Below are 27879 nucleotides of genomic sequence, written 5' to 3'. Positions count from 1 at the left end.
TCTAGAAGATACCATCAGAGAAACTTAGTTTTGCAGTTCTCAAACTGTGGATTTTTGTCTCCAGAGATAACATGCTTGTTAACAGCAAAAATGTTTTAAAATAAATAATATATAGAGTTGGGAAATAACAGACCTCAACCCTATTGTCCTTCTGCAAATTTGTATACACAGAGTTAATCTCTTACCTCTCTCTAAAAGTGTGAAGTTTCCAAAAGTTCAATGAATAGAAGATTGTTGGGGGCGGAATAGATTTGGACAAGGAGAAGTCTGGCGATAAATGTGAGAAGGAAGGGACAGGCAGTAGAAACAAAAGTGAAACTGTTTGAGCAGTATATTCCAGAAGTCTTGAGGTTTTTCTGCATGTAGCCTTCATTGATTTGAGATCTACCATACCATTCTCTCATTGGAAGGGAAAACCTATAATGGCAGCAGGCCGTAAAAGAGACCCAGTTTGGGAATATTTTAATGAAGTTCCTCTTCCTGTGGGTAAGACAGTCATGAATACAAAATGTAAACAGTGCAACAAAGAAATGCAAGGCCTGGTTGCCTGAATGAAACAACATCATGAGAAGTGTTCTTTCTCAGGATCAAGCTGTGTTGAAGATGATGAAAGGAGCATCACTTTAAAAATGTATAGTGTGTATCTTCTAAAAATGAAACCTACATCTATCTCTGAGTTGTGAAGAATATGTATTAAGATTATAACAACCAACAAGAATGCACTTTTATGTAGAAATCCATGATTAAATTGAGTCTTGCTAATCTGTAGGATATTTCCCCCCAATATGAATATGTAGATTGCTTTATTGTAAATTATACTGACTTGAACAGATGTGAGCATACCAACAAATTTTATTTTGGAAAAAAATACTCCCAATATTGTACACTTTTCATATTTTTGTAGCACTCCTATAAGAAAAGGTCATTGTAAATAAAAAAAAATCATCTCTTGGTGTGATCTATTTTTCATTTTCAAACTCCTAGTTTTATGAAACTCCAAGTCTTATGAAAGTTTTTAAAGAGAATTGGAATTTTCTGTAGATTCGGATTAGATTTGGTGAGAAAAATGATAAAAAATGACTGCCAAAGTGAGGCTGTGTCACAGAGTCTTTAGGACAAGTAGTTGTGTCCCATGTGGCATTGCATATATCACTTTTGACTCCTAAATAAATGTAATTATTTTTTGTGCATGAATAATAGTTGTTCTTTACAAGATACATAGTCATAAATTAGAAAAATTCAGACTGGAAATAAGACATGACTTTTTAACAATGTGGGCAATTAACCTTTGGAGCAGTTTACGTAGGGTTGTGGTAAACTCATCATCACTTGGAGCCTTTAAATTGAGATTGGATGTCTTTCTAAACAATCTCCTCCACCACAAGTTGTTAGGTTCAATAGTTTTCACTTACGCACTGGGGAACAATAATTTCCTGCAGTACAGGGATTACTGCAGATTTACTCATTAAGGAACTTTTATTCACTGAGGACTGTGCACTGGTTGCTCACTTCATTGATGACATTCAGTTTATAACTGATCCCTTTGCTCATGTGGTCAGTAATTTTGGTTTTGCAATCAGCCTAGAGAAAATAGAAGTACTATACCAACCTGTGCAAGGGGTTGCATGTCTGCCAGATTATTAAGATCAACAATTTCTCTCAAGTCTGTGGAAAAATGTTGCTACCTAGGGAGTATGTTGTCACAGATTGCCACAATGTATGATGATATTACCCATCCCACAGCCAAGACCAGCTCTGCATTTGGAAGGCTGTCACACTGCCTATGGAACAATAATGGCATCAAAATAAGTACAGAGCTAAATCGGTCCATTTATTGGGCCATTGTGCTTACAGTGCTTCTGTATGGTTGTGAGACCTGGATAAGATTTCACTGCCATGGTATGAAGCGCATATGGAATTCATCAAGTTATCTTTGGTGTGTTTGCAGGGTCAAATGATGGGACAAGATTCACAATGTTGAAATCCTTAATCATTGTTGGATGTCTGGCATTCAAAGAATGCTCATAAAAGCTCAGCTGCATTGGTATAGGCATCTCATTCATATGGCTGACTCAAGACTACCTAAGGCAATATTTTATGGTTGGTTAAAGCAAGGCTCCTGTTCTCATGTTGGCCAGTATAAATGATGTAAAGACACACAAAAGTTAATCTTGAAAGCACGTCAAGTTGACTCCAGCAACTGGGAAGCAACAGTTTGTGACAGCGCAAGGTGGCGGCAGATTTGTCATGTCACTGTTAACCACTTTGAAGCGAAGTGCATTAACACCTTGAAGCCAAGTGCATTAACATGTGAAAAATGTGAACAGCGCAAAGCTAGGCTACCACAGCCTGCAATGGTCATGGACAGTCTTGTCTGTCCCACATGTAACTGTGTTTGCAGTTCTCTCATTGGTCTGACCTTGCATATACATGTTCACCTGCAGCGTTTGCTGAATTCTCATGGGTCAGCATCAATGTGAAACTTCATCAGAGAACAATAACTCCTTGCAGTACAGGGATTACTGGGTGAAATTCTTTGTCGTGTTACACACGAGTTCAAGCTACATAATCATGACTTTAAAAATCTATGGGTGAAGTTCTGACACCCTTGAAACCAATGACAAATTCCCATTGGCTTCACTGGGACCAGAATTGCATCCTATGAATCTGTCATTCCTTTCCTACAATTTGGAGTAGACACTATCAGGTGGGTTTGGATTCATATGGCTCATTTTTTTTTTTCAATGAACCATTTTCTGACAACTACTCAGGATGAAATCCTGGCCCCATTAAAGTCAGTGGGATTTTTGCCATTAACTTCAGTTGAGTCAGAATTTTGCCTTCTACGAAGAAACAAAAAGCTCTGAAGGGTTGATATGACTTTCTTTTCTTTTTTGGCCAAACTATTTTCAGCTGAGGTCAGATTGCAATGTTAAAAAAATAGCCATACTTCTCCAACACAAAATACTAATCTCAGAAACCTCAAACTACAATCCCACCATTGTGACCGTTGCTCTCACTGTTTATCATAGTCCAGGCTGGTAAAACTACCTATTATTAAGGTTGCCTGACATTTCTCAATATGAGACCTGGTTTTCATTGCTTATAACTTTGCTATACATAAAGTGTTTAGGCTGAAATTTTCCACGCTGGGTGTCTGCCTCAGGCTGATATTTTTGGAAAGTTTCAGCCAAAATGATTTAGTTTTTTGAGAATGAGGATAGGGAAAAATACATTGTTTTGCCATTTTAAAAAAATTCTGATGTCATTTTCTTTGAGAAAGTCAAACACCCTCATGCTTTGGAGCAGGGACCTGAAATTTATCAGGAGGATAGTCTTTATGTCAGGGATGTGCCTTTTGTCATACCTGTGAAAATCCACCCAGATTTGGCAATATTATGAGTAAGACTGATTTTGTCAGGGGTATTTTTAGTAAAGATCACGGACAGATCATTGGCAATAAACAAAAATTCACAGAAGCCTGTGACCTGTCCCTGATTTTTACTAAAAATATCCCTGACAAAATGGGGAGGGAGAAGGGCCACCACACATACCGCCTGGGCTGCTGCAGGGTCCCCCTGCCCTCCCCCTGACGCCCGCTGCGGCTGGGCTGCTGTGGTTGGGGAGCTGCGGGGCTGGGAGGGGCTCCTGCCACCCATGGGGAGTGGGAGCTCCGGGGTTCCCCTGCTGCCCAGGGGTTAGGAGCTGCTGGCAGCCTCCATGACCTCTGTGACATAATCAAAGCCCTAATTACAAGCCTTTGTTCTTACAGTTCTCACATGCTTAGTAGAGACTTGCTGGAGCTTGGCGGCTAAATTCCCTGAAGATTCTACACGTACTGGGCTAGCTCTAGCTAGGGGCTGAGCAGGACTTTCTATACCACTGCAGTTCTGCACTGCTTGAGGCTGGGCCAGGGCTGGGAGAGAGATTAGCAAAGGGGCTGGGACAAGAAACTGGGGGGTCAGGTAGGACACCGAGATAGGACAAGGAGCCCAGAGAAGGACACTGGGATTGGGAACCAGTGGGAAATTTGGATAGGAAAGAGCGGAACTGGAACCCAGGGGCATGGAGGGAGACAGGATAAGGATCAGGGGACTGGGTCTGGCTGAGCAAGGAGAATGGTACTGTGAAGGGGAGACTGTGACAGTGAATTCAGAGGAGTGAGACTAGGACTTGCTGGGCAAGGAAGTGGGGACTGGGATGTGAAGTCTGTGGAGTGGGGACTGGGACTGGATAGGTGAGGAGCATGGAACAGAATGAGGAGGGAGGGAGGGATAAGGAAGAGACATGACAGGAACAAGTTGAAAGGGACAGGGCAAAACAGGGCAAACTTGGGGGGAATGGGCAGAAGAGTCTGTGCCCAATAAAGCATGATATCCTTCAGAGTCTGGAATGGAATTCAAGATGCCTGAGTTTCTCCATTGTTCTTTTGTAAGCAAATATCTGTGAAACTCACTGGCAAAGTGTCACTATCCCCTGGGTCAACACAGAAGATGAAAACCTACTACTGCTATCAGTGACTCCATTAGCTCAAGTGGAGCAATGTATGTTGGATCTAAAGGTTCTGACCCTGATGATGGTGTCACCATGATGCAACGTGATGGAATTTCTGTTTTCTCAGTTTGCTTTTTAAAAAACTAGAAAATCACATACGCAAAAATTACATTAAAAGAATATTAAGATTGCAAAGTCTACCATTCAAAAGTTAGGAAATGCCAGATTGAAGGTTGCCTGTGCAACACTAATTTGGCCCTCTTGTATGTATGTATGTATGTATTGTTAAAGTCTTAAATTCCACGGAACCCCTCCCTCATTCAGTGCACAACATGGAACTGCTCTGGGGAAGAATTTAGGGTTGACAACTTTCTAATCGCACAAAACTGAATGCTCTTGCCCTACCCCACCCCTTCCACGAGGCCCCACCCCTGCCCCGCTCCTTCTCAGAGGCTCTGCCCCCTCTTTACCACCCCCGTCGCTCGCTCTCCCCCACCAACTTTCACCAGGCAGGGGTTTGCAGTGTGGGAGGGGGTGAGGGCTCCGGCTGGGAGTGCGGGCTCTGGAGTGGAGCTGGAGATGAGGGGTTCAAGTACAGGAAGGGGCTCAGGACTGGAGCAGGGGGTGATGGGGGGAGGGGGTGCAGGCTCCGTCTGGGATGTGGGGCAGGGGCTGAAGGGTTTGGGGTGCAGCAGGGGGCACAGGGCTGGGGCGGGGGTTGGGGTGCGGGAAGAGGTGTGGGCTCCAGCCAGGCGATGCTTACCTGAGGTGGCTCCTGGAAGTGGCCAGCATGTCCAGCTCCTAGGCGGAGGGGCCAGAGGGCTCTGCGCACTGCCTGCACCCGCAGGTGCTTCCCCTGCAGCTCCCATTGGCTGTGGTTCCCGGCTAATGAGAGCTGCAGAGGCGGCGCTTGGGGCCGGGGCAGCACGCGAAGCCTCCCTGGCTGCTCTGTGCCTAGGAGCCAGACATGATGGCCGCTTCCGGGAGCCGCACGGAGCAAGGGCAGGCAGGGAGCCTGCCTTAGCCCCGCTGCGCCGCCAATCCGACTTTTAGCAGCCTGGTCAGTGGTGCTGACTTGAGTCACCAGGGTCACTTTTCAACCAGGCGTTCCGGTCAAAAACCTGATGCCTGGCAACCCTAGAAGAATTGGGGTTGTGTAGTGTAGGTACCCTGTTTTATTTGGTGCACAAATTGGAAGGTATACACTTAATGAGGCATGAGGCCACACATTGAACAACAAGGAGAAAACAGAATATTGCATAGCTGCTCATTAAGTGAACACTGTTCATCCATCCTGTGCTCTGAATATGGCAACGATCTTGTAGAAAAAGTGTTCAATTACATGATCACACATGCACAAGGGAGCTGAATTAGAGTTGCACAGGCAACCCGAATTTGGACATTTCTTGAGTGCTTGACTCTGAACCTTAATAATGTTCTTTTAATGTAATTTTTGTGTGTGCAATCATATAAAGTGGTAGTTGGTTGACTCTTTTTATCAGTGTAGGTTGGTGTTTTAGTAATACCTCATATCCCCAGCATAGTATCAACAATTTTAATTCTTCCCGTTGTAGGTAGGCAGAAGGTGGCTAAAATTATTGATTAGAAAAGAGAGAGAGAGAGAGAAAAAAAAGGATGGTGTTAGAATAGCAAATTGAAAAGCTTCAGAACCAGACCTGTGCAAATATAAGAGAAAAGTACAAGACTTCTGGGGAGTCCTCCCACACAAGAAACAATCTGTGATCTTCAGTAAAGACAATCACAAATTTGTTTGAGAAGGATATTAAAAGAAGATTCGAGATTCCCTTAAACATCAAGAGATGTTACAGGAATTCCTTAAGAAAAAGTAATCAGAAGAACAGTGGCATAGCGGAACCCTTCCTGTGTAGAAGATGATTATGACAATGATAGAGTTCATTTTGTCTGGGAGACAAAGGGTCCTTTTCTTTCTGTGAAACTGGCGATGCAGACAAGAGAAAGAGAATTCTGTCAATGAACCAAGCCTTTCAGACCGCAAACGTCCTGAAGCTCTTGTAATTCTATGGGATACAGAAGTCGGATACTGTAATAATGTAAAATGTATCCTTTTAGAGGCATGGACTCTGCAGATACTTACTAAATGAAATGAAACCAGGTGATTTGGGGTTGACTTGAACTGTACTTTAGTAGATACATATTCAAATCGGGGAGGTGTTGGTAGCAACTCTGTTGTTAAGGCTGCACTTGTGGCAGGTCTAAAATCCCTCTGCTTCAAACTTTAATGATTTAATTTATTCTCCAAATTTGGCACAATAATTCTTTGGAAGACAGATGGATTTTCCACATAATGATGTAGAAAAATATGTGCTAACCTTTGCAGCCTAAATATACTGTAATGCTCCCTTTTTAAAATGAAGCTCTATTTTCCTCATATTTCTGTGGGTTGCTCTGCCTAGAAAATAACAGTCTTCAGACTTTACCCACACATTCTCATAATGTTTTGGTCTTAGCCCACTTTTGAACTTTTAAATTAAGACACAAAAGTTCTGTTTATTTATCATTACTTCATTGAGTTTTGCCATGATTATTCAACAAAACTGCTCAGATCCTTCAACTAATTCAGTTTTCTGAAGCTGTTAGCTTGGGTCCTTGATGAGAGGCATCATATCAGTGAAGAATGAAATTGAAAGTGTTTCTGTTTTTCATCAAAATGTCATTTTTCGGGCCATCTGGGAATCTCCTCTTCCCAATAGTCTATAGCTCCTGTTTCTGACATTATAAACTTCAAATGTATAGCATTTTAGGTATAGAATCTCTATCACTGGTGCTGGACTGAATCTTGCCTGGCCTGAGACTTGGGCCAGAGTGGTAATTTATAGATTCATAGATTCATAGATATTTAGGTCAGAAGGGACCATTATGATCATCTAGTCTGACCTCCTGCACAAGGCAGGCCACAGAATTTCACCCACCCACTCCTACAAAAAAAACCTCACACCTATATCTGTGCTATTGAAGTCCTCAAATTGTAGTTTAAAGACCTCAAGGAGCAGAGAATCCTCCAGCAAGTGACCCGTGCCCCATGCTACAGAGGAAGGCGAAAAACCTCCAGGGCCTCTTCCAATCTGCCCTGGAGGAAAATTCCTTCCCGACCCCAAATATGGCGATCAGCTAAACCCTGAGCATATGGGCAAGATTCATCAGCCAGATACTACAGAAAATTCTTTCCCAGGTAACTTGGATCTTACCCCATCTAAAACCCATCACAGGCCATTGGGCCTATTTACCATGAATATTTAATTACCAAAACCATGTTATCCCATCATACCATCTCCTCCATAAACTTATCGAGTTTAATCTTAAAGCAAGATAGATCTTTTGCCCCCACTACTTCCCTCGGAAGGCTATTCCAAAACTTACTGGAGAGTCCACATTTGAGGGAAGAGGGAGGAAAGATTGCAGAGGCACGCTAAGTGTGATGGCTCCAGTGAACTATGAAGAGACCAGGATTGGGAAATGAACTCTGTTTTCTGTACATAACTGTACAGAGCACCCCTAAAAATCCTGAATACAAACAGTATTTAAAATTTCTGAAATTCTGTGAGAGTAAGAGCCTGTATTTCAATGGGATTTAGTATTGTCAAGATGGTAAGGGATCTGTTTTTCATATTCATTGTGAATAAATTAAGTTAATTAAATATCTAAGAATACATTAAAATGTATAATTTGCAAATTCACATGCACCTGGCCTTGTGCCTTACAATGTACTTGTGGAAGATCTGTATATCATAGTATCTTCAGCTCTTGTGTACTGTAGGGTGTTAGGGATTAAATTAGGTCAGACTCTTTCATTTATATATGTACCCTATCGTGTACTGTAGTGCTACACTTTGCCTCTCGCTGCTGTAGACTATCCAGTTTTTATAGTTTTACTAAAAGTGTGTGGAATCATATACAGTACCTCTGTGGAAAATCAGCAAACATCAGTTCCTTCAAACCTGAGTACTTCATGTCTTTCTCAAAAACTTCTTATTTATCTCTAATACATTGATACTTAATATAGAAAATACAGATGATTCTGCTGTCAAAGTAAAATGTGCCAATATCTTCATTTCTGCCTTAGCACGAACAACATTACTTAGCCTACAGAGTTTTCTTTTAAAACTTACCAAAAAAAATTCTAAACCCCAAACTCTTCGCTGTACGTGACAACATAATTTTTTGCTAATTTTTTTTTTAAAGCTGATGCTTTATCAGGAATAGAATAGTTAATAATGGACATCACTGTTGTCTCTCAGACTGGGAGGCTGTCATGTTCTATCCTGTACCTCTGTAACTTCTGTAATATATTTCAGCAAGCAGTAGGATAACCTCCAAAATATGTAGCAAATGCTCCTATAACTGATAGCTGGCATTTGCCCACTATACACAGCAACTGTTATTTGTATCAAGGCAAATAGCATTATAAGACCATTTAATTGGTCTGCCTTACACACTAATGTAGACCTTGGTTGGCTCTGAACCTCACAAGCTGCATAATGTTAGTATTAGTTAATATCCCAGTAAAAAAAATCTTGAATTAAATTCAGATTACATGAAATCCTGTCCATAAAATTAATTTCTACTATATTATCTAATTTACAAAATGTTGTTTGTTTCTCTTTTAGAGATCAATTTCAAACCATTTTTTTAAAAAAATTATATTTCTGAAGCCCAGTTGTTTCTCCACTCCATTAATTTAATTATTTACTCACAATATAATTCTCATGTTTTCTCATCACTGGCCTTTCACTCCTCTTTGGGAGGGTCTTGCACCAATGTGTATGCATGTAAGTGTGTTAACCTCCTGATTTACTAAAGAAACACACATCATTAGTTGAACATATTCATAGGAGACTCTGGTTCAATGGTGTTTTGTTCAGTTTATGTATCTCATGTTACTAACAAAATTACAAAAGGAACACTGTTCTGAAGAATGAGTTGAACCAGATTATGGTAACTATAAAGTCTAAAAAGGAGTTGGTGGAACATATAGGTCACAAATTTGGGAAAAATACTGGGGAGAGATGCAGGTAGGAAACTGTTGGCTTCTATAACCATTTAGCTTTGTGCTTTATAAAGCTTGTGCAAGACTATTCAAAGTACGATGAACCAGAATCATAGGATTTCTGAACATTCGGATCAGAGGCAGATTTTATAGTTCACAGGTGAAAATACTAAAGGGAGTATGCACATTATGAGTATTTTTATCTGCAGCAAGCTCATCACTTTCCAGGAAAGACACCCATTGCATCGTGAAAGCAGTTTCAAGTTAGGAAGAGTCAAATATTTATCGTATCACAAGAGATGCTCAGAGTAGAGAGAGGTCAGTTCACATCTACCTGTGAACAAGCTTCAAAGAGCATGTCTAGACAATAGGTATGAAAGGGGTGGCTAATGAACAGCTTCTAACATCACAGAAGCCTCCCTGCTATTAGAGGTTTTTTTTATATTAAGAAATTGCTTTTAAAATGGCTTTTAAGATATTTTTTGCTAATACAGGTAAATGGGAAACAGTCAAAACTATTCAAAAATAGTTCAGGTTAGTAACATTTTCCAACACTCTTTTGAAATAATTTTGCCTAATCCACCATGACCAGGTAGAATGTGTTTAACCTGCTCTTGTGGAAACCATTACAAATTAATTTTTAAAATCAGTGTCTGAACTGGATAAAACTCCAGTGGATAAGGCAAGAGCTATGTGAGCATGAAGTTCTCCGTTGGAAAATTGTTTGAGGTGGTGAGGTGTATGCACCCTATCACATCTTCCTGAAGAGTCCTCAGTGACATAGAAATTGAAAGCAGGTTGGCATGTTGGTTGGCAGGGAACTAAGAGTGAGAGGGGAATGGATTTGGGAGATTCTAATACCATATTCACTTACCTTAAACTCTAGTTTCTATAAGTAATTATTTGTGCTATGTGATTGTTGGGGACACTGGGGCATGGCCACTAGGTAACTCGAGGGGATGGAAGACCACGAGTGTCGATGAAGCCCCCTCGCACTAGGCCCAAGTGTCCTTGCCGCCCCCCCACCCCCTCGCCTGGAGGCACACACAGCAGTTATGCTGAGAATCTGCAACAATATGCTGCAGAGTCAGACTGCCTGAAACTAAGCAAGGCCAAACAGGGGAGATATGGAAGAACAATGCTGAATAAAGCAGCTTTATGTATAGTTTAACAAATGATACAGAGAATCAGGGAACTAGCTGGGAACTGGATTGGCTGGCTATATGGATACTTGGGGCAGCTTGCTATTGGATAAGTATGCTGGGAAAAAGGATGTATAAAAGCCTGTGTAACTTCCTGTTCGGTGTGCAGGATTTGAGATTTTATTCTCCCTGTACCTTTTTGCAGCTGCAAATAAACTTTTCTGCTTCTCCACCCCGTTGTGATTATTGGGTGTAGCACACCGGGTAACGAACCAACTCAAGCTGTTGTTCAGCCTCTCGGCACTGGGTGCTGGCAACATGATTGTCTTGGGGAATGTCTGTAAATATTAAACATTATTAAAGTTCTTCTCTGTTTGAACATGTACCCGGCAAATTAAGGCCTACTTATTTGTTTAGGTGAATATTTGTAAATATTAAACAGTATTAATTTAAAGATCTTCTCTGTTTGAACATGCACTTTGCAAATTGAGGCTTGGCTGGTTATCAGCCTGTGGGGAAAGTGGCTCTGCCTATAAAGGTAAAGACCATCAAGGGCCTTGATTCTATGCTACTTTAGCTCACTTTTGCACCGGTAGAGGGAGAGTGCATTTGAGGATATGTGTGTTGTTTCTAAGGCTGGGAAGAGGGGAACAATCTAGGCAGAAGCTCCACAGTGCATGGTTGGGATGGAGAGGGAGAGCTTTTGAGAAACTGTTTCTGTTATTCTAATAAAGTTCTTTGTTCAATGTCAGAAAAAAGTGACTCTGTAATTCTTCCTATGGTTGTGCAGCAGTGTGTGAACAGAGTTCTTCTATGAGAGGGTTAACTAAGTAGGAGGTGTGAATTTCTGACAGGATCAACAATGAAAAAATCAGGTGGCTGATCAAAAAAGAAGTGACTGAAGTTTTAAAATTTATTTTAAATCTCATAATTCTTAAAACCGCATTATGAGCTTTTGGGGTCTGACTTATTATTTTTGAGTGCTTGGCGTTAGCGATACTGTATATGGAGTGGGAGGGACGGCTACTAGGCTGAAGTAGCTTCTGCAGAGAGGCTCTGCAGTTATTGGTTGGCCCTGGGGGGGGAAGATTCTTTTCTGTTCCCTCCTCTTCCCTGCTCCGTCCCCCAGAGATACCTAGCCCACTGCACAGGCAGACACAGTATAAGTACCTCTCTAGAGCCAATAAATAATGTACGATGTGAAAATGTAGTGAATTCCCAAAAGTGCAGGAATGTGAACATACTAAAATATAATATTTTATTGTATTTGTTAAAAAATAGAATCAGGTCTTTTCTGAATGTTCCATTTGTCATTTTGTTTAGCCAGTAGAAACCTGCCTTTCTGGTTTATAAAGTCATGTAGCTAAAATATAAAGCAAGGTGTTATGACTCATTTGAACAATTCTTTGTTCTATCTTGAAGGCATTGCTGATGTTATTTTCAAATAAACTTGTGCTACTGTGAATTTCCCTCTAAGAATGTAGGCCTCTAGCAAGTCTGATCATAATGGAAGGTAGATTGTATAATTTTTGCACTTTCGTATACCATGGGTGTAATCCTGCTGGCCCTCTCTGATGGAGTTTTGTACTCCAGAACTGTTGCACTGACAATGTTATCAGTGACAGCTATTGCCTCACATTTTGTAAAGCGGGCTGCATGCATGGTAGCATTCCCTACAAACCAAGTTTATGCATGAGGTGGTATACTGCTACTGAGGCTGCTCGGTTTAGGTCACAGGGTCATGTGAGAGGGTCATGTGCCCCTCTCAGCTACTCTGTATATTGCCAACCTGAGGCATTAAAACATCACAAGTCTGGCCTCAAAATATCATGAGATTGACTTAAAATATCATGCAATTTAAAGAGAGACTTTTTGGATTCTTTTTATTATCTTCTGGTTGCTAAGGCTTTAGTGTAAACTCACTTCATATTTTTAAGATTTCCTTCTAAACCCTGGGGGCTAGCAACTTACTTTGTTTAAATGAAAACTGAGATCCTCACATAATCAGTTGACACCAAGAACTGGCCTTTTAAGAAAAACACAATATATTGTATACAATATGTGTATTGTGAGACTCATGATAAAGTAACAAGAGTGGGTAATGCTAACTACTAGTAATACAATTCATATGCAACTCCTGAATCACAAATCTACGTATGCTCCCCTGACTTTGCCTTCTTGATTTCACTAAAATGTCTTCCACGCTATTCTTTTTGAGGATTGACAGACAAAGGTTTGAAAAGCTCAATCAGTCTGAATTTTTATTGCAATTCAGAGAGTGCATTTAAAATATGGTTTTGTTCTGAAAAGTGTTTATATAAAAGTGGCATCTTCTTTCACAACAGAGCTGGTACTGTGTGTATTGTGGGCCATACCTGCCAACTAATGACCAAAATGTGTTTTGCGCTGCTTTTTACATTTGTTAGCTCTTCAGTGCCGGCACAGCAGAGAGATCACTATAGCTGGTCTCTTTTCCTCCTGGTGCATCAGCAGCAGAATAGCTTTGCTAAATTCCACCTGCAGAGCCAGTCACTTATACTTGTACAACACACTGAAGACAGGTTACACCGAGGGCATAGTTTATAGAAAATGGTGTTGCGTAGGTGCCACTGAAGGTCTGATTTGGCCTGCAGAACCTTTATTACTGTTGAGGATGTATGGGACTAAGAAAAGCTAGCTTGATGCTCCAAGCACAGGATGATGGGTTGCTGTACATTCCCTGGTTCAGCCCCAGTCCCCCTTCTGACTACTCCCTATATGCTCATCCTTGAAAACATAAAGGGTTTGCTGCAGAATCCAAAGTGGTGCAGCAGGACAGTGCTACTAAGGCTGCTGCCCCACCTCATTCTGGAAGAAGAAATTGTGTACACTGAGCATCCTTCATGCGGACCCTGTCCTGCAGATCCTGGGGAATGATTCCCCATCTCCACCTAGTGGATAGGGGAGGAGAACTCTCAACCAGTGCAGCTGGGGCAGCTTTATGCAGAGTTATGCCATGACATGCCACCTGTCAACATAAATACTGTGATGGGGAGGAATGTTAACTGAACCATGTAATGATAGTACACATTAGTGGCTCTTTATGTCCTCCCTCAGCTTAGCATTTTAAGTCAAATACAGTGGATAAATTATTACATATCATTACTGTTCATCTGTAAAATGGAAAGTATTGGAGCCTGCCATTTCAGCCAAGTCAGGTGTCGAACATTTAAACATAACCCTGGGACTGCATTGGCCCTTGAATCTAGGAGGTGAAAGGTAGTGTAAAGCTGCCTTTGGTTACCCTGTCCCCATTCCTGTGCTGAGCTCAGCTCAGCTCCAATAGAGATCATAGCCAGGGACTCCAAACTGGTGTAAGAGGACAGAAGAAGATATAAGTTACACCACGTTTAGACTCTCTCAAGACCTATGTAGATTCATATCTCAGTTGGTTCAGAATCACTAATGCCTTCCAATGTGGACCAGGCTCCATTGATTGACCATACCTCTTTTTCAGATGATGATATGAATCTAAAATGACGACTGTATCTTTTCCAGTGGTTTACTCTTTTGGTATCACTGATACCACTTGCTGTATGTGTCAAACTACAGGCCAAACAAAACAGTTGTCAAAATCCTACAAACACTGAAATAAATCTATAAGGCTCAAAAGAACCAGCTGCACTGTGACAGCCTCTAAGCTCATCTTTCAAGGACCCCCAGTTTCTCCTAAGAGTCCACAAAGGAACTGTTCTCTACATGGTTGTTGAAGAGGCTGTTTTACTCAAAAGCTGGTTTACCAGTTCAACAAACTGTGCCTGTAGGTACTGTGCCTGTATGGATTTCCTCCTGTACAGAAACTCTGTACCCGTTATAACTTCAGTACCACGTTTGAACTTTTGTAATGGTTCAGTTCCAAATTGAATCATTTGTAACAGGGCCAGCTCCAGCGTTTTTGCCGCCCCAAGCGGCAAAAAAAACAAAACAAAAAACCTTGGAGTGATGGTGTGGCCGCCGAATTGCCGCCGAGTGCGAAATGCACTGTGATGGAGCGACTGCTGAATTCCTGCTGCCACCGATGGTGGATTGCCGCCCCAGAGCCCGACGTCCTGCTGCCCCTTTACATTTGCCGCCCGAGGCACCTGCTTGGTTCGCTGGTGCCTGGAGCTGGCCCTGATTTGTAAGATCATCAGAGCAGGGTCTGTCTTTTTGTTATGTTTGTACAGTGCCTAGCACAATTGGGTTCTGGTCTTCTGCTGGGGTCCCTAAAAAGTATCACAGTATAAATAAATCATCATCATCATCATCATCAAACTTTAAACTATCAAGATAATTTTGTCTGGTATGAAAGACAGATAATGAGATAGCATCTACCTTTTCTAGTTGACATCTGTACCACTACTTTGAATAAGAACTGACAATATGAGAAAGAAAAGGAGGTAGAATAATTGCTTCTTCTATTTGTTTCCTCACTGCCTGCAATTTAATCTAATTGTTACGTTTTTCTGTCTGCAGTCCTTCTTGAACTTCATTCCATATTTCAGTAGGAATATAGCCACTGAGCCTGATTCTTAATTAACATCAGTTTTACAGCTGTCAACTCCTCCACTTACTTAGTGGAGTTAGTCCTATTTTACCCTAGTGAATGTGACATCAGTTTAACTATATTTATGCACTTTATCCAAGACAAGGGCAATAGGATTTAATGTATTTCAATTTAATTCAATAATTTGTCCTTTAAACATTCTTTATACTTTGATTTTCTGTACAAATTGTTATATTGATAGGCCAGTTTTTAATAAGCTGTCCGGAATGGCCAGTCACTGAATTTTAGTGTACATCCTGAGAGAGAATATGATTCTACTTACCTGCCTCTAGTAAGTTGAAGATAAGGTGGATGAGGTAATATCTTTGGTTGGCCCAACTTTGGATCATTATCAAGCAGAACCCGTCAGGAGCACGGACGCATGTCCTCTGGAATGGTGGTTGAAGATGAAAGGACATATGAATCTTTAGCACATCTGGCATGTAATTATCTGCAGTGCTGGCTACAGTATTGCCATGCGAACGCCTGTTCTCACTTCCAGGTGACATTGTAAACAAGAAGCAGACAGCATTATCTTCTGCAAATGTAAACAAACTTGTTTGTCTGAGTAACTGGCTGAACAAGAAGTAGGACTGAGTGGACTTGTAGGCTCTAAAATTTTACATTGTTTTATTTTTGAATGTAGTTTTTTTTGTACATAATTCTACATTTGTAAGTTCAACTTTCATGATAAAGAGATTGCATTACAGTACTTGTATGAAGTGAACTGCAAAATACTATTTCTTTTGTTTTTTACAGCACAAATATTTGTAATAAAAATAAATATAAAGTGAACACTGTACACTTTGTATTCTGTGTTGTAATTGAAATCAATATATTTGAAAATTTAGAAAACATCCAAAAATATTTAAATAAATGGTATTCTATTATTGTTTAACAATGCGATTAATCGCGATTAATTTTTTTTAATTGGTTGACAGCCCTAATTTTATTACAATATTAAACCTGGTAATGTAGAAATAATAAATATATACAGTCAGTTCTTTTAACAGTTTTAGCATCGTCTCACCTTATCCCAGAAATGTCCCCGCCTGTCTCCCAGATCTAGATTTCTTAATTCAAAATCCAAACCCACCAGATTTCAAAAGAGAGAGAATCTCATTTAGCTAGCCCCAGTCTTTCTGGAAGGTTGGTCAGACGTGCAACATCAGCAGCAATCAGTAGTTCAGATCTTCTGCACTAGCTATGAGACAGCATGCAAATAAAAGCCCTTTAAATAGCAATGAGCATCTACCACGCCAACGCCACAACAATGAAGCAGCAATTTGAGCCACCTTTTCAATATTGTGTTTAAGTATTAGTGTAGACCTTAAGTGATGCAACAACACTCCAGAACACAATGGGGTTATTTGGATTCAGAACGTTGAATTGGGCCCATCTCTACTTTTAAAAACATTTTTAAATAAAAGGAATAAAAAGCAGCCTTCTTCACAGAGAATAATGGAGCACCTTATGGTTCATAATTTACACATTAAGGGCAACGTTTTCCTCAGATATGCAGTGGCAGAGCTTGACTGAGAGATCCACACTTGAAGGGAGCGCAAGATCTTAGAATTGAAATCTGTCATGTGGATCAGAGAACAGATTTTTGCCATGAATACAGATGTCTAAGAAAACTCATAGGTTTATTAACATTCATAAACATAGTTTAGGAAGCATGTTTATAACAATTACTAAATGTTCAATATTGTTTACAAAATCATTGATTAAACGTATGTAAGGAGAAATTGAAATTTTTTCTAGTTGTAACTGAGGATTTTGTTAAAGGCAACCTGAATTGTTTCTAATCAATAAAACTGCCACCTCTTTTAGACAAGGCTAACTGAATGCATGAATACCACTGTGCATAGCTGACAAAGACAGAACACTTTTGTGAAAAGACTCTGTAAATTCTTTCCCACAGAAGTCAACGAAAGGGTCGGTTGTCCTGGGCTACGTATTCCGTCACTTAAACCTCGTGGAGATAGATTACTTTGGATTGCGTTACTGTGACAGAAGTCATCAGACGGTGAGTAAAAGACACAACAGATTGGATTTCCCAGTTGTAAATTTTACCTTGTTGGTGACCTTTCTCAGTGGTGCGCTTGGCTGTCATACCTTCAATATCTCATGAAAGAATAAGATTTCCAGTAGCAGTTTCTTTAATTTGCCTGTTGAGAGGACCTATTTTTGTGTTTCTGTAGAAAGGGCCTTTTTCTCCTCTCACTGAAGTTAGCAGAATTTTAGCTATTGACTTAAATGGGAGCAGAAATGTGACGACAGAAAATAAAATAAAAAAAGGTGTTGCAAATGACCAGTAATGTAAAATGCTGTATATAAAAAGTACTATTCGAATTCTTCCTGTTAAACTAAACCAAACAAGTGCTTCTTAGCCCATGATATTTTCCTGAATAGGAATTCTGTTTGGAAGTGAGCCTGTTGTGACTAATTCTTGGATTGGCTAGAGTTGGGGGGAATGTTGGGGTGGGGGAAGGGGCAATTGTTTGCAGGTATGGCACAAATTGTTTAATTCAGGGCCACTTCCTGGATCACTGTTTTAGAGTGAGGTTACTGATTTGGAGGAGGCTTTTGGCTGCCAGGATGTATTGAATTGTAGCTGCTTATACCCTGAGAAGAAGGGTGTGTGATAATGACTTTTGGACTCCACATGAACTGGCTCTGTTTTGAGGTGGATGGGGAGTGGTGGTCTTTTTGATAGGTGTTCTACATACACACAGTAGAGACAGCCCTTCCCGCAAAGAGTTTACAGTCTGAACAGGTCAGTCAAGAGAAAGGCTTTGTATTATCTTCATTTTACAAAGAGATTAAGGCCTGGTCTACATTTAAAAGTTTTGCCAACATAACTGCGTTGATGAGGAGTGTGAAAAAATCATACCCCTAAATGACATAGTCATGCGGCCAAAGCCCTGGGGTAGACAGTTATACAGGCAAAAAAAGAAGTCATTTTGACAGTATAGCTTATTTCATTCAGGGAACTGGTATAAATTATACCAGCAATAGTAAATTTTTGCCAGTATGAGCGGCATTGCTGGTAGAAGGGAGTTGTTCTAGTGTAGATGAGGCATAAGCGGCTTGTCCTAAATGACAGAGAAAGTCTATAACAGGGCCGGGAATTGAACCCAAGTGTCATGAGTCCTAGTCGAGTGCCTTAATAACAAGACCAGCCTTCCTCCTTAGTTATTGACTGTCTAGTTAATTTAGAATTTTAAACATGCAGGTAACCTCAACTGTTTCAGGGACAGGGGAAATCTCTGTTAAATGAACAATTGCAGAATGCCATCAGCTCTCCTCAGAACAATCAGGGCAGATTTTTCTCTCACACCAGCGTAAATGAGGAGTAACTCCAATGAGCTCATTATGGTTACACCTGTATAAAACCTGTGTAGGTGGTAAGGAAAATCAGGCTCTCATGTCTTTGCTAGTTTGTGATTCATAGTGAAATCCTGTTCAGTAAATGGCCAATATAAAGGAAAATCTCCATGAATGCATGAAACAGTAAATGAAAAATTATAATTGTTCACAGACTTGTTAAAGGTATAACACTAGGGACTGGCATGGGGGTGGTGGGGGTGATTAGTTCTGTGCTGCCATGCAGGAACCTGGATTTGAGTCTTCTGGTGTCTCATTTTTAGAACCCCAGAAGTCAGATGGATCTATTTGCTAATTTATTTGAAAACTGTACTTAACGGGAAACACTCCAAAATAAATATCTGATAGAAAAATGTGTGCCTCATGTTAACACATTACTATCAGAAAGGAATATTTTAACTTCTGATCTGAACTTAAGAGTATTCTCTAATAACAGTTTAATGAACAAAATAGTTCAGATGAATAAGATCCTAAACACACACACACGTTAAAACATGCAACAAAATCACTTTTTCTTAAAACTTGGAATATACGTTTTTACTGAGGTTTGAAAAGGTATGTTTAACTATTTCCTCCCATTATTTTTTATTTTTACATATATAAAAATAAATAAATAAACAAAAACACCACACCACCAACAACTCTGTTAAAATAATATTATTTAATTTGCAAAGTCAAGCACTTGAAAGTTAGGAAATGACACATTTATGTCATGCATCCGACGAAGTGGGTATTCACCCACGAAAGCTCATGCTCCAATATGTCTGTTAGTCTATAAGGTGCCACAGGACTCTTTGCCTCTTTTACAGATCCAGACTAACACGGCTACCCTTCTGATACTTGACACTTTTATGGTTACCCATGCAACCTTTAAACTGCCACCTTGTGTATCCATCCTATGAACTGAGTAAAGCAGACATCCTATGGAAAAAGTAGCGTGCTGTCATGTAATTGAAGACTCTCATAATGCAAACACACAAGAGGGCTAAACTAAGGATGCGCAGACAACTGTAAATCTGGCATTCCCTAAATTTCGAGTGCTCGATTCTTTCCTGCAATGAAGAGTCATAGGTCATCAAGAGGGGACCACTGGAGCAGCATGATGGTGAAAGCCATTCTTTGAGCATTTATGGGGAACCACCAGGTTTTAGAAGCTTTAGGGGCTAGCAACCCAAGCCCCATGAGTCATGGTACACTGAATTAACCACAACTGAGGGCAAGTCTACACTACAGTGCTACATCGGTGCAGCTGCACCGCGTCTGGTGAAGATGCACTATGCCGACGGGAGAGCGCTCTTCTGACAGCATAATTACTCCATCTTCATGAGAGGCAGAAGCTATGTTGGCAACAGAGCATCTCCCACCAACATAGCGCCGGTGTGGACAGTGCTTAAGTCGATATAACTTGTATTGCTCAGGGCGGTGCATTTTTCACACCGCTGAGTGACTTAAGTTACATCAACTTAAGCAGTAGAGTAGACCAGCCCTGAAAAAGAAGGTTAAACAACTAGCCTAGCTTAGAAGGGAAGTGAAAGCAGCTTTAAAAAAAACAACTCAATATAACACAAATGGAGAAAAGGGAAGTTGATAGCAATGAATATAAAATAGAAGCTAGGAATTGTAGAAAATTGATAAGGGAAGCAAAAGGACACTAGGGGAAATCTGTGTCCATAGCGTTACCGATATGTTTTTTTTAAATCTACCAGGAACAAAAGGAACACTGGCAGTGGTATTGGTCCATTGCCAAGTGGAAATGGTAGAAGCGTCAATAATAATGAATGAAAAGCAGAATTGCTAAGTAAATATTGCTATTTTGTACTTGGGAAAAAGCCAGATGTCTTATTTATATCATATGTTGATGATGAAATGCTCTCCATTGCAACAATAACTAAGGAAGATGTTAAACAGTAGCTGCTAAAGTTAGACATTTTAAAATCAGCAGGTCTGGATAACTTGCATTCAAGAGCTTTAAAAGAGCAAGGAGCTTTCTGTACCATTAATGTTAATGTTTAATAAGTTTTGGAACACTGGGGAGTTCCTAAGATTGTCAATCCTCCAGGATTGTCCAGGAGTCTCCAGGAATTAAACATTAATCTTTAATTAAATATTATGTCGTGATGAAACCTCTAGGAATATGTCCAACCAAAATTGGCTACCCTAGAAGTTCTAGAGGGCTGGAAGTTGCTAATGTTTGCTAATACATAATAAGGGTAAATTGGATGATCCAGGTAATTATAGGCCTCTTATCCTGACATCAATTCTGGGCAAAGTAAGGCTGATATGGGTCTTGATTAATAAAAATATTAAAGGAGAGTAATATAATTAGTGCCAATCAACATGGGTTATTGGATAATAGATCTTGTCAAACTACTTGATATCCTGTTTGATAGAAGTAATAGTGTCTAATAGACTTCTGTAAGACATTTAACATGGTACCACGTGACATTTTGATTAAGAAACTAAAATGATACACGATCAACAGGACACACATTAAATGGATTAAACATTGGCTAACTGATAGGTCTCAAAATGTATTTGTAAATGGAGAATCCTCAGCAAGCAGATGTGTTTCTGGTGTCACCCTGCAGGAATTGACTCTTGGCCCTATGCCATTTAATGTTTTTATCAAGGACCTGGAAGATAATATAAAATCATTACTGATAAAGTTTGCAGATGACACAAAAATTAGGAGATTGGTTAAATGTATTAGAGAAGCGTTCTCTTCATTAGAATGATCTGGAATGCTTGATAAACTGGGTGCAAGCTAACACTGTGAATTGCATCCAGCCAAATATAAAGTCATACATTTAGGAAGAAGGAATGTAGGCCGTATTTACTGGATGAGGGACTCTTATCCTGGGAAGCAGTGACTCTGAAAAGTATTTTTGAGGGATGTATCATGGTGGATAATTTGATGAACATGTGCTCCTGGAGTCACACTGTGGCCAGAAGGGCTAATGCAATCCTTTATTCAGGGGAATATTGAGAGGTTTTACTACCTCTGTATTTGGCATTGGTGCCACTGCTCCTGGAATGCTGTAGCGAGTTCTGGTATCCACACTTGAAGTGTGAAACTCCAAGCGCTCAGTCTATATAGTTTATCAAAGAGAAAGTTAAAAAATGATTTGATCACAGTCTATAAATAACTACCTGGGGAACAGAAATTCAATAATAAAGGGCCCTTCAATCCTGCAAACTAAGGTATAACTTGAGCCAATTGCTGAAAGTTGAAGCTAGATGAATTTAGACTAGAAGTAAGGTGCAGTTTTTATCAGTGAACAGTTTATCAAGGATTGTCCTGGAGTCTCCATCACTGGACATTTTTAAATAAGATTGGACATGTTTCTAAAAGATAGGCTCTAGTTCAATCACAGCTACTGGACATGAAGCAGGATTTAATTCAGGAAAGCCCTAGGGTTTGTGTTATGCAGCAAGTCAGATTAGATGATCACAATGGTTCCTTCTGGCTTTAAAAGCTCTGAATCTCTGAATCAGAACAAAAATTTGTGTGCCAAAGCATTGCAGTGACCCCATTCGAGACAAAGATTACAATTTCATAGTAATCTGAGCTGCACGACTAGAGCACCAGATGCTTTGTGGACTGTCAGGTGAGAAGCCTACCGATTCCAGTCACTTCATTGATTGACACCACAGCAAATGAAAATATTTCAGCCTAGTTAATGTTTTGTTTCAAAGAGGTCCTGAGCGTTTGACCCAGATTTGACCCTGCACAGAAACCTGGCATGAAGCTTTAAAAAAATACTTTTAACATTCATTTAAAGAAAGGTAGTTAGGAAATAATATGCACTGCTCAGATGGAATTTACTGCACACTCCCCAAGTTGCTTTGTATGTGTTTAACCTGGAATAGCTTTAAATATACATAATGGAGCCACATTTTTAAATCCAAGTTAAGAATCAGTAGCATATGCTCCAACCCCCCAATGGTTCAAAAGAAGGTGTCAGGGTTTGGTTTTTTTAAGCTGAGAATATTAGCAGTCCTGTATTTAGGCTTGATCTGCATTTAAAAGTTAGGTTGACATAGCTACATGGGCCTGGGGCATGAAAAATCCACACTCCTGAGTGACGGGGCTATGCTAATCTGACCTTCGGTGTAGATGCAGCTATGTCAAGGGAAGAATGCTTCCGTCGCCCTACCTACCGTCGTGTGGGGAGGTGGTGTTTCCATAGGTCTTTGCAAGCATGGCTATAGCACAATAGCTATGCCAGTATAGTTCTTGTAGTGTAGAATGGCCTTAGACTTGGTGGCCAGTAGGACCTTTGTAACCAACTATATATGGGTTTTGGTGTTTGGTGACTGAAGCCTAAATGATTTGAGGATTGGACATATCATTTATAACTGCGTATGGATTCAGATGAGATCTGGGTCTGAATATACCCAGGTGTTACAGCTGTAAATAATTGAAAGCCCAGATCAGGATTTAAATGTTATGGTAATTATCTCTGTACCCAGTACCCAGCAGCATTCAGTGGGAGTATGTCCATTTTATTTAGTTGCTTTATCTTTTTTGAAAATCTGGCCCATTGTGGTGAAAATTCCGCCACCATTTACACTCAAGTGACCCCTGCATATTTTTTAAAATTTTACTGTTCCTGAGTCCAATCCTGAAAATTCTTACTCATCATAATATTCCCACTGATTTCAGTGAGGAGACTTGGATAAGTAACCGTATTTATGTCAGGATCAGGCCCTCTCTATGCCTCTGATTTAACTCTGACCCTACTCTCAGATCCTTACATTGACGCCCTAACTCCATGAAAGCAAAACATCTCGCAAGATGTACAGTTGTTGTGGATGTGTGTGAGAGGGAGACTGAGGTTTGGGTCACTGGCTGCCCTGCTCCCAGCAGACCAGACTGAGCCTGGCCTGGCCAAGTCCAGAAAGAGGGAGGGCACAGAAAGGGGTGGGGCTACCACAGAAAGATAGGGCCCCATCTGAGGGGGCCAAACTCTTCCACCACAGGGAGCCACTGTGTGACACAGCCACCATGTGCTGGTGCTGAACCTGCACCCAAGGGAGAGTCGGGGACAGTGGGGCAGAGAGGGGAAGTTCGGATGTCTAGGATGGGAACGGGGTGTCAGGATGGGCACTCTGCCTAGGGAGCAGGGCAGAGGGGGGATGTGGCGGTGGATTCTCGGCCTGGGGAGCAGGGTGAGTCAGCGGCAATGGGGTGAGGTCAGGGTATCAGGAATAGGAAGGAGAGTCAAGGTGGGTGCTCCGCATGGGGAGTGAGGGGAGCTACTGGGGGGAGGGGCAGTTGGCTCCAGGCTGGGAAGGGGGGTTCGAGCAGTTTGTGTCTCTGTTGCCAGGGGTAGCTGCTCCTGGCCCTGGCTTGATCACCCTGGTTCCTATCTACTCCCAGCCTGATCCCAGGTGCCTTGGTGGCTGTTCCAGCCTATCCGGGTTCTGCTCTCGCCTCCACCCCCAGAAGCTGTGGAGCCCGAATCACTGGTATGGCCATCACAGCACCTGCCCCAGAGATAGAGGAAGTTGTGACTGGCACAGTTGGTGATATGCACGGTATATGGAAGATTGCTGCAATGCCGCATGTGCATGCAGTTTACAGAAATTGTTGGTGAGAAGTAAAGGGCCAAAACATGTTTCCCCGCTCAGTGCCTCTGAATAAGACAGAAGTGAGGTAGCCATAAAAGTATTAAGGGGCCCCATGCCCCCCAGTATCCCTGTAATTCCAGCACTGCCAGTGACCCATTCCCCTCTGGGATCACTACCTGGCGCAGGATCTCCTCCAACTCTTGGGGTGGGAGAATAGAGCAAATGGACCAGGCATGGGCTAGTCTCTTGCACCTCTCTTGACACATCACAAGGACCCAGCAGCCCATCATGCCCTCGAGGATAACAGCCATTGCATGCTACTAATGAACATGGTTTTATAGCACAAGTGGTAGCAATCTATTCTGCAGTGGTGAAGGTTCCTGTTGTTGGCCCATTGTAGGGAAGTTGTTATACCAAATGTAACCAAATTTGTTTATGCCCTTTTCCTTAAAAACAAAACAAACAAAAACCAATGCTTGGAAATTATATACAAACCTCCCTACATTAAAAGAACATAATTTAAGTTGCAAAATCAAGCACTCAAAAGTTAGAAAATGCTAGATTTGCGGTTGCCTAGCAACCTTAATTCAACCCACTTGTGCATATACATTATTGTGGCAGTTCAATGACAAGACAGCACAGAGCTTTAAGCAAGCAAGCAAGCTGGTCTGCTAACGGGCTTCTGCCTGTCAGCTTTCCACCTTCCCCTTTATTCTTTCTCTCCCCCCGCGCATTACATTCTCCAACAGATAAAAGGAATACACTGGCTTTGTTTAACATTCTTATTTACCAATTTCTATCTACCACATTCCTTGCTCTCGGGCCTTGAGCCCAGTCCTGGGAGGCTTCCCACAGTTCATGTCATCTGGGTGAGATTCCAAGGTTGATGCCCTTGAAAGGAGCTGTGTGTGCACAGGTCCAGCACAACACTCCGGGTGTGCCCTGAATGTTGCCAAGCGCATAAACCTTGTATGAATCCTACATCCCCTCCTTTTTTGTTTATTTGTGCTTGGCCATCTCATGGTAGCCATCAATTTGCTTTTGCAAGCCAATTAACTCCCGGACAGACGAGGTCATAACTCGTGGAGCCTGCCAGGGCGGTTCTCGACAAAGCCTTAACAAAAAGGAAATACATTGCACACAGCAACAGCAAAAAATAAGCTTAAAAAGGTAAAGTGTAATTGGCAGGGCCCCAATTAGCCATGCTAGAGTACTGGGAAAAGAGGTTCGCGTAAGCAGCGAGCATCATTTTATTCCCAGTTTCCTCAGGGTGATGACATACTGGAATAAGGCACGTACCTAACAATTCTTCAGCTGCTACAAAATCAAATAAACAAAAGTGGGTAACATTTGCTATTGAAGCCAATATTTCCCATAGGTTATATGTCATTTGGGCTCGTAACGGAGAAAGCGCTCCCGAGCCAACCCCTCCAGGAAATAGCAGGCACAAAAGGCATACAGTCAATACAGAATTAGCAGTAATTTGGGCGAGAATTGCCACAAACAAAGTCTCAGAAGTCTCTGGCTGTTGGTTTGCTGCCAGTCTTTGTTGAGCCGCGGCGACCTATGCTTTTATTGCTCCCCATGTCACGGGCTGGCTTGGGATGCTACGCCTCCTCCGTTTCCGTCCCACCGTTGTCGACCCGGGAGGCACCGCGTTCTCCTTCAAGGTCAGCTGAAACTCCGGTATGGGGTTCGACAGCCCCTGGTGCCACGCCATGCTGTTTCAGTGCCGGTCGCACACAGCGGGCCGGAACCCACAACGGTCCTGCAGGGAGAGACACAGCAGCATATCCCCGACCCCAAGTGATTAGAGGTACTGGGCCCAGCCATTGCGGATCGGGCAGCTGACGGTAATAGACACGTGGTCTTTCCAGTACCTCGGATTTATGAAAATGCCAATCCGTGGGGGTCTGCTGATCTGCGATAAGCATTAAATTATTTAAAATAAACAAAAGGATACGCAATTGTTGCTGAATGTCTCCTAAGGTTCAGAGACACAGCTCCCCTTGTTTTAATTCTTTGTCGAGCAAGGTTTTTAGCGTGCAATTTGCACGTTCAACAATAGCTTGGCCTGTGGAATTATAAGGGATCCCGTGTTTGAGACAGACGTCCCATTGGGCACAAAAGATGGAGAGGGCTATGGAGCAATAGGCTGGGGCATTATCTATTTTTATCTGGCTCTGGTGACCCATAACAGCAAAACAGGCTAGCAAATGGTGAATAACTTTGGGAGTGGCTTCCCCACGCTGTGGGGTCGCCCAGAGGAATCCTGAATAGGTATCAATGGAAACGTAAAAATGAATAGGGGCGGAATTGTGGCACGTGAGTGACATCCATTTGCCACAGCTGATTCACCGCGGTACCTCTGGGGTTAACGGCATAAAAAAAGGTAGGGGCAGTAGCAGCACGGTGGGGGCAGGAACGAACAATAGAACGTGCATAATCAGCAAGAATGGGAAACTGTCGGGCGAAAACAGAGGCAGACTGATGAAAAAAGGCATGGCTTTCAATGGGGTCAGAAAAAAGGAAATTTACCTGACCACATAACGCGCGATGAGCGCGCGCATTGCCTTCAGTAAGTAGCCCAGGCAGAGGGGTATGACCGCGAATATGAGCAACAAAATAAGGGAAATTACAAGTGGTGATGAGATACTGTAAGGACAAAAACAGGCGAAGAAGGTCCGCATCGACCTGAGGGGTAATAAGGGCAAGGGGTAAATAATCAATTACCTGATAAACATAATGCGTGTCCACAATCAAATTAAAGGGACAATCAGCAAAAAGTTGAAAGGCCAAAATAACAGCAGCTAGTTCCAAGGACTAGTGAAGCTCTCCAAGTGCTGTGCATGCAAATATTGTTGTACAAGTGAATGAAGCGCTTTCAGCTTTTTTAGGGGGAGGGGCCACTGGTCAATCCATACAGGCTCTAAGGATTGCCATACCAATGGTAACGCGGATGGCAAGGTGGGTGAGGGAGGATTTTGGGCCATTATATATTAATATCGAGGGTGGTGTCCAGCTTTACAAGTAAGTCACGGCCCCAAATATTGAGGTGGACAGGGAGTACAAAAGGGCGGATTGTAGCAAGGGCACGGCCTCCTGGTTTAGAGACCGTGACCCAAGACAAACTTTGGCGCCCGGGTTTGCTACCCCCGATCCCCCACAACTCTTTAGAAGGAACTGTTGGCCAACCGACCGGCCACTCCGGATCACGAATCACCGTAACGTCAGCTCCAGTGTCCATCAGCCCTGTAAAAGGAACATTATTTAAGAGAAGTGTTAACTGAGGTTTCGAGGGGCGGACCGACATTGTTAGAGTAACAAGTGGAGAGGACGTGTTGTGAGACAGCAACTGAGACAGCGTCAATCCAAAGCCGTTCCTGCCCCGGGCTCGATCCTCTGCGGCTGGCACCTGATAGGGGACTAAAATCAATTGCGCAATTGACCGTCCATGCGGGAGCGACTGTGGAAGATGGGTCGATACCTGAACCTTAATAACGCCGGTGTAATCGGTGTCAATGACCCTTGGGATGACAAAAAAACCCTGTTTCCCAGCATGTGAGCGAGGGAGAACCAGACCCACAAATCTGGCAGGGAGAGGTCCCGTCACCTGGGTAGGTATGGCACAAACCTCCCCCGGCAACCGAAAGTCAGCGTCCTCCTGCATAATCAAATCAAGCCCTGCA

The 27879-nt window shown here is 41.8% G+C and overlaps 1 protein-coding gene across 1 annotated transcript in view; it reads left to right on the top strand.

Annotated features, from left to right (window-relative positions):
* Nucleotides 1–27879, top strand: part of EPB41L4A (erythrocyte membrane protein band 4.1 like 4A) — a 218902-nt gene that overhangs the window by 68773 nt on the left and 122250 nt on the right. The window contains exon 2 of the mRNA XM_077817308.1: nucleotides 17151–17255. Within this exon, the coding sequence (XP_077673434.1) occupies nucleotides 17151–17255 (105 nt within the window). The remainder of the gene's footprint in view (nucleotides 1–17150; nucleotides 17256–27879) is intronic.

The sequence above is a fragment of the Eretmochelys imbricata genome, chromosome 5 (assembly GCF_965152235.1).
Source record: "Eretmochelys imbricata isolate rEreImb1 chromosome 5, rEreImb1.hap1, whole genome shotgun sequence".
In the NCBI taxonomy this organism is placed as follows: Eukaryota; Metazoa; Chordata; order Testudines; family Cheloniidae; genus Eretmochelys; species Eretmochelys imbricata.
The sequence above is the reverse complement of the archived record's forward strand: the minus strand, read 5'-3'. Positions and strand labels throughout refer to the sequence as shown.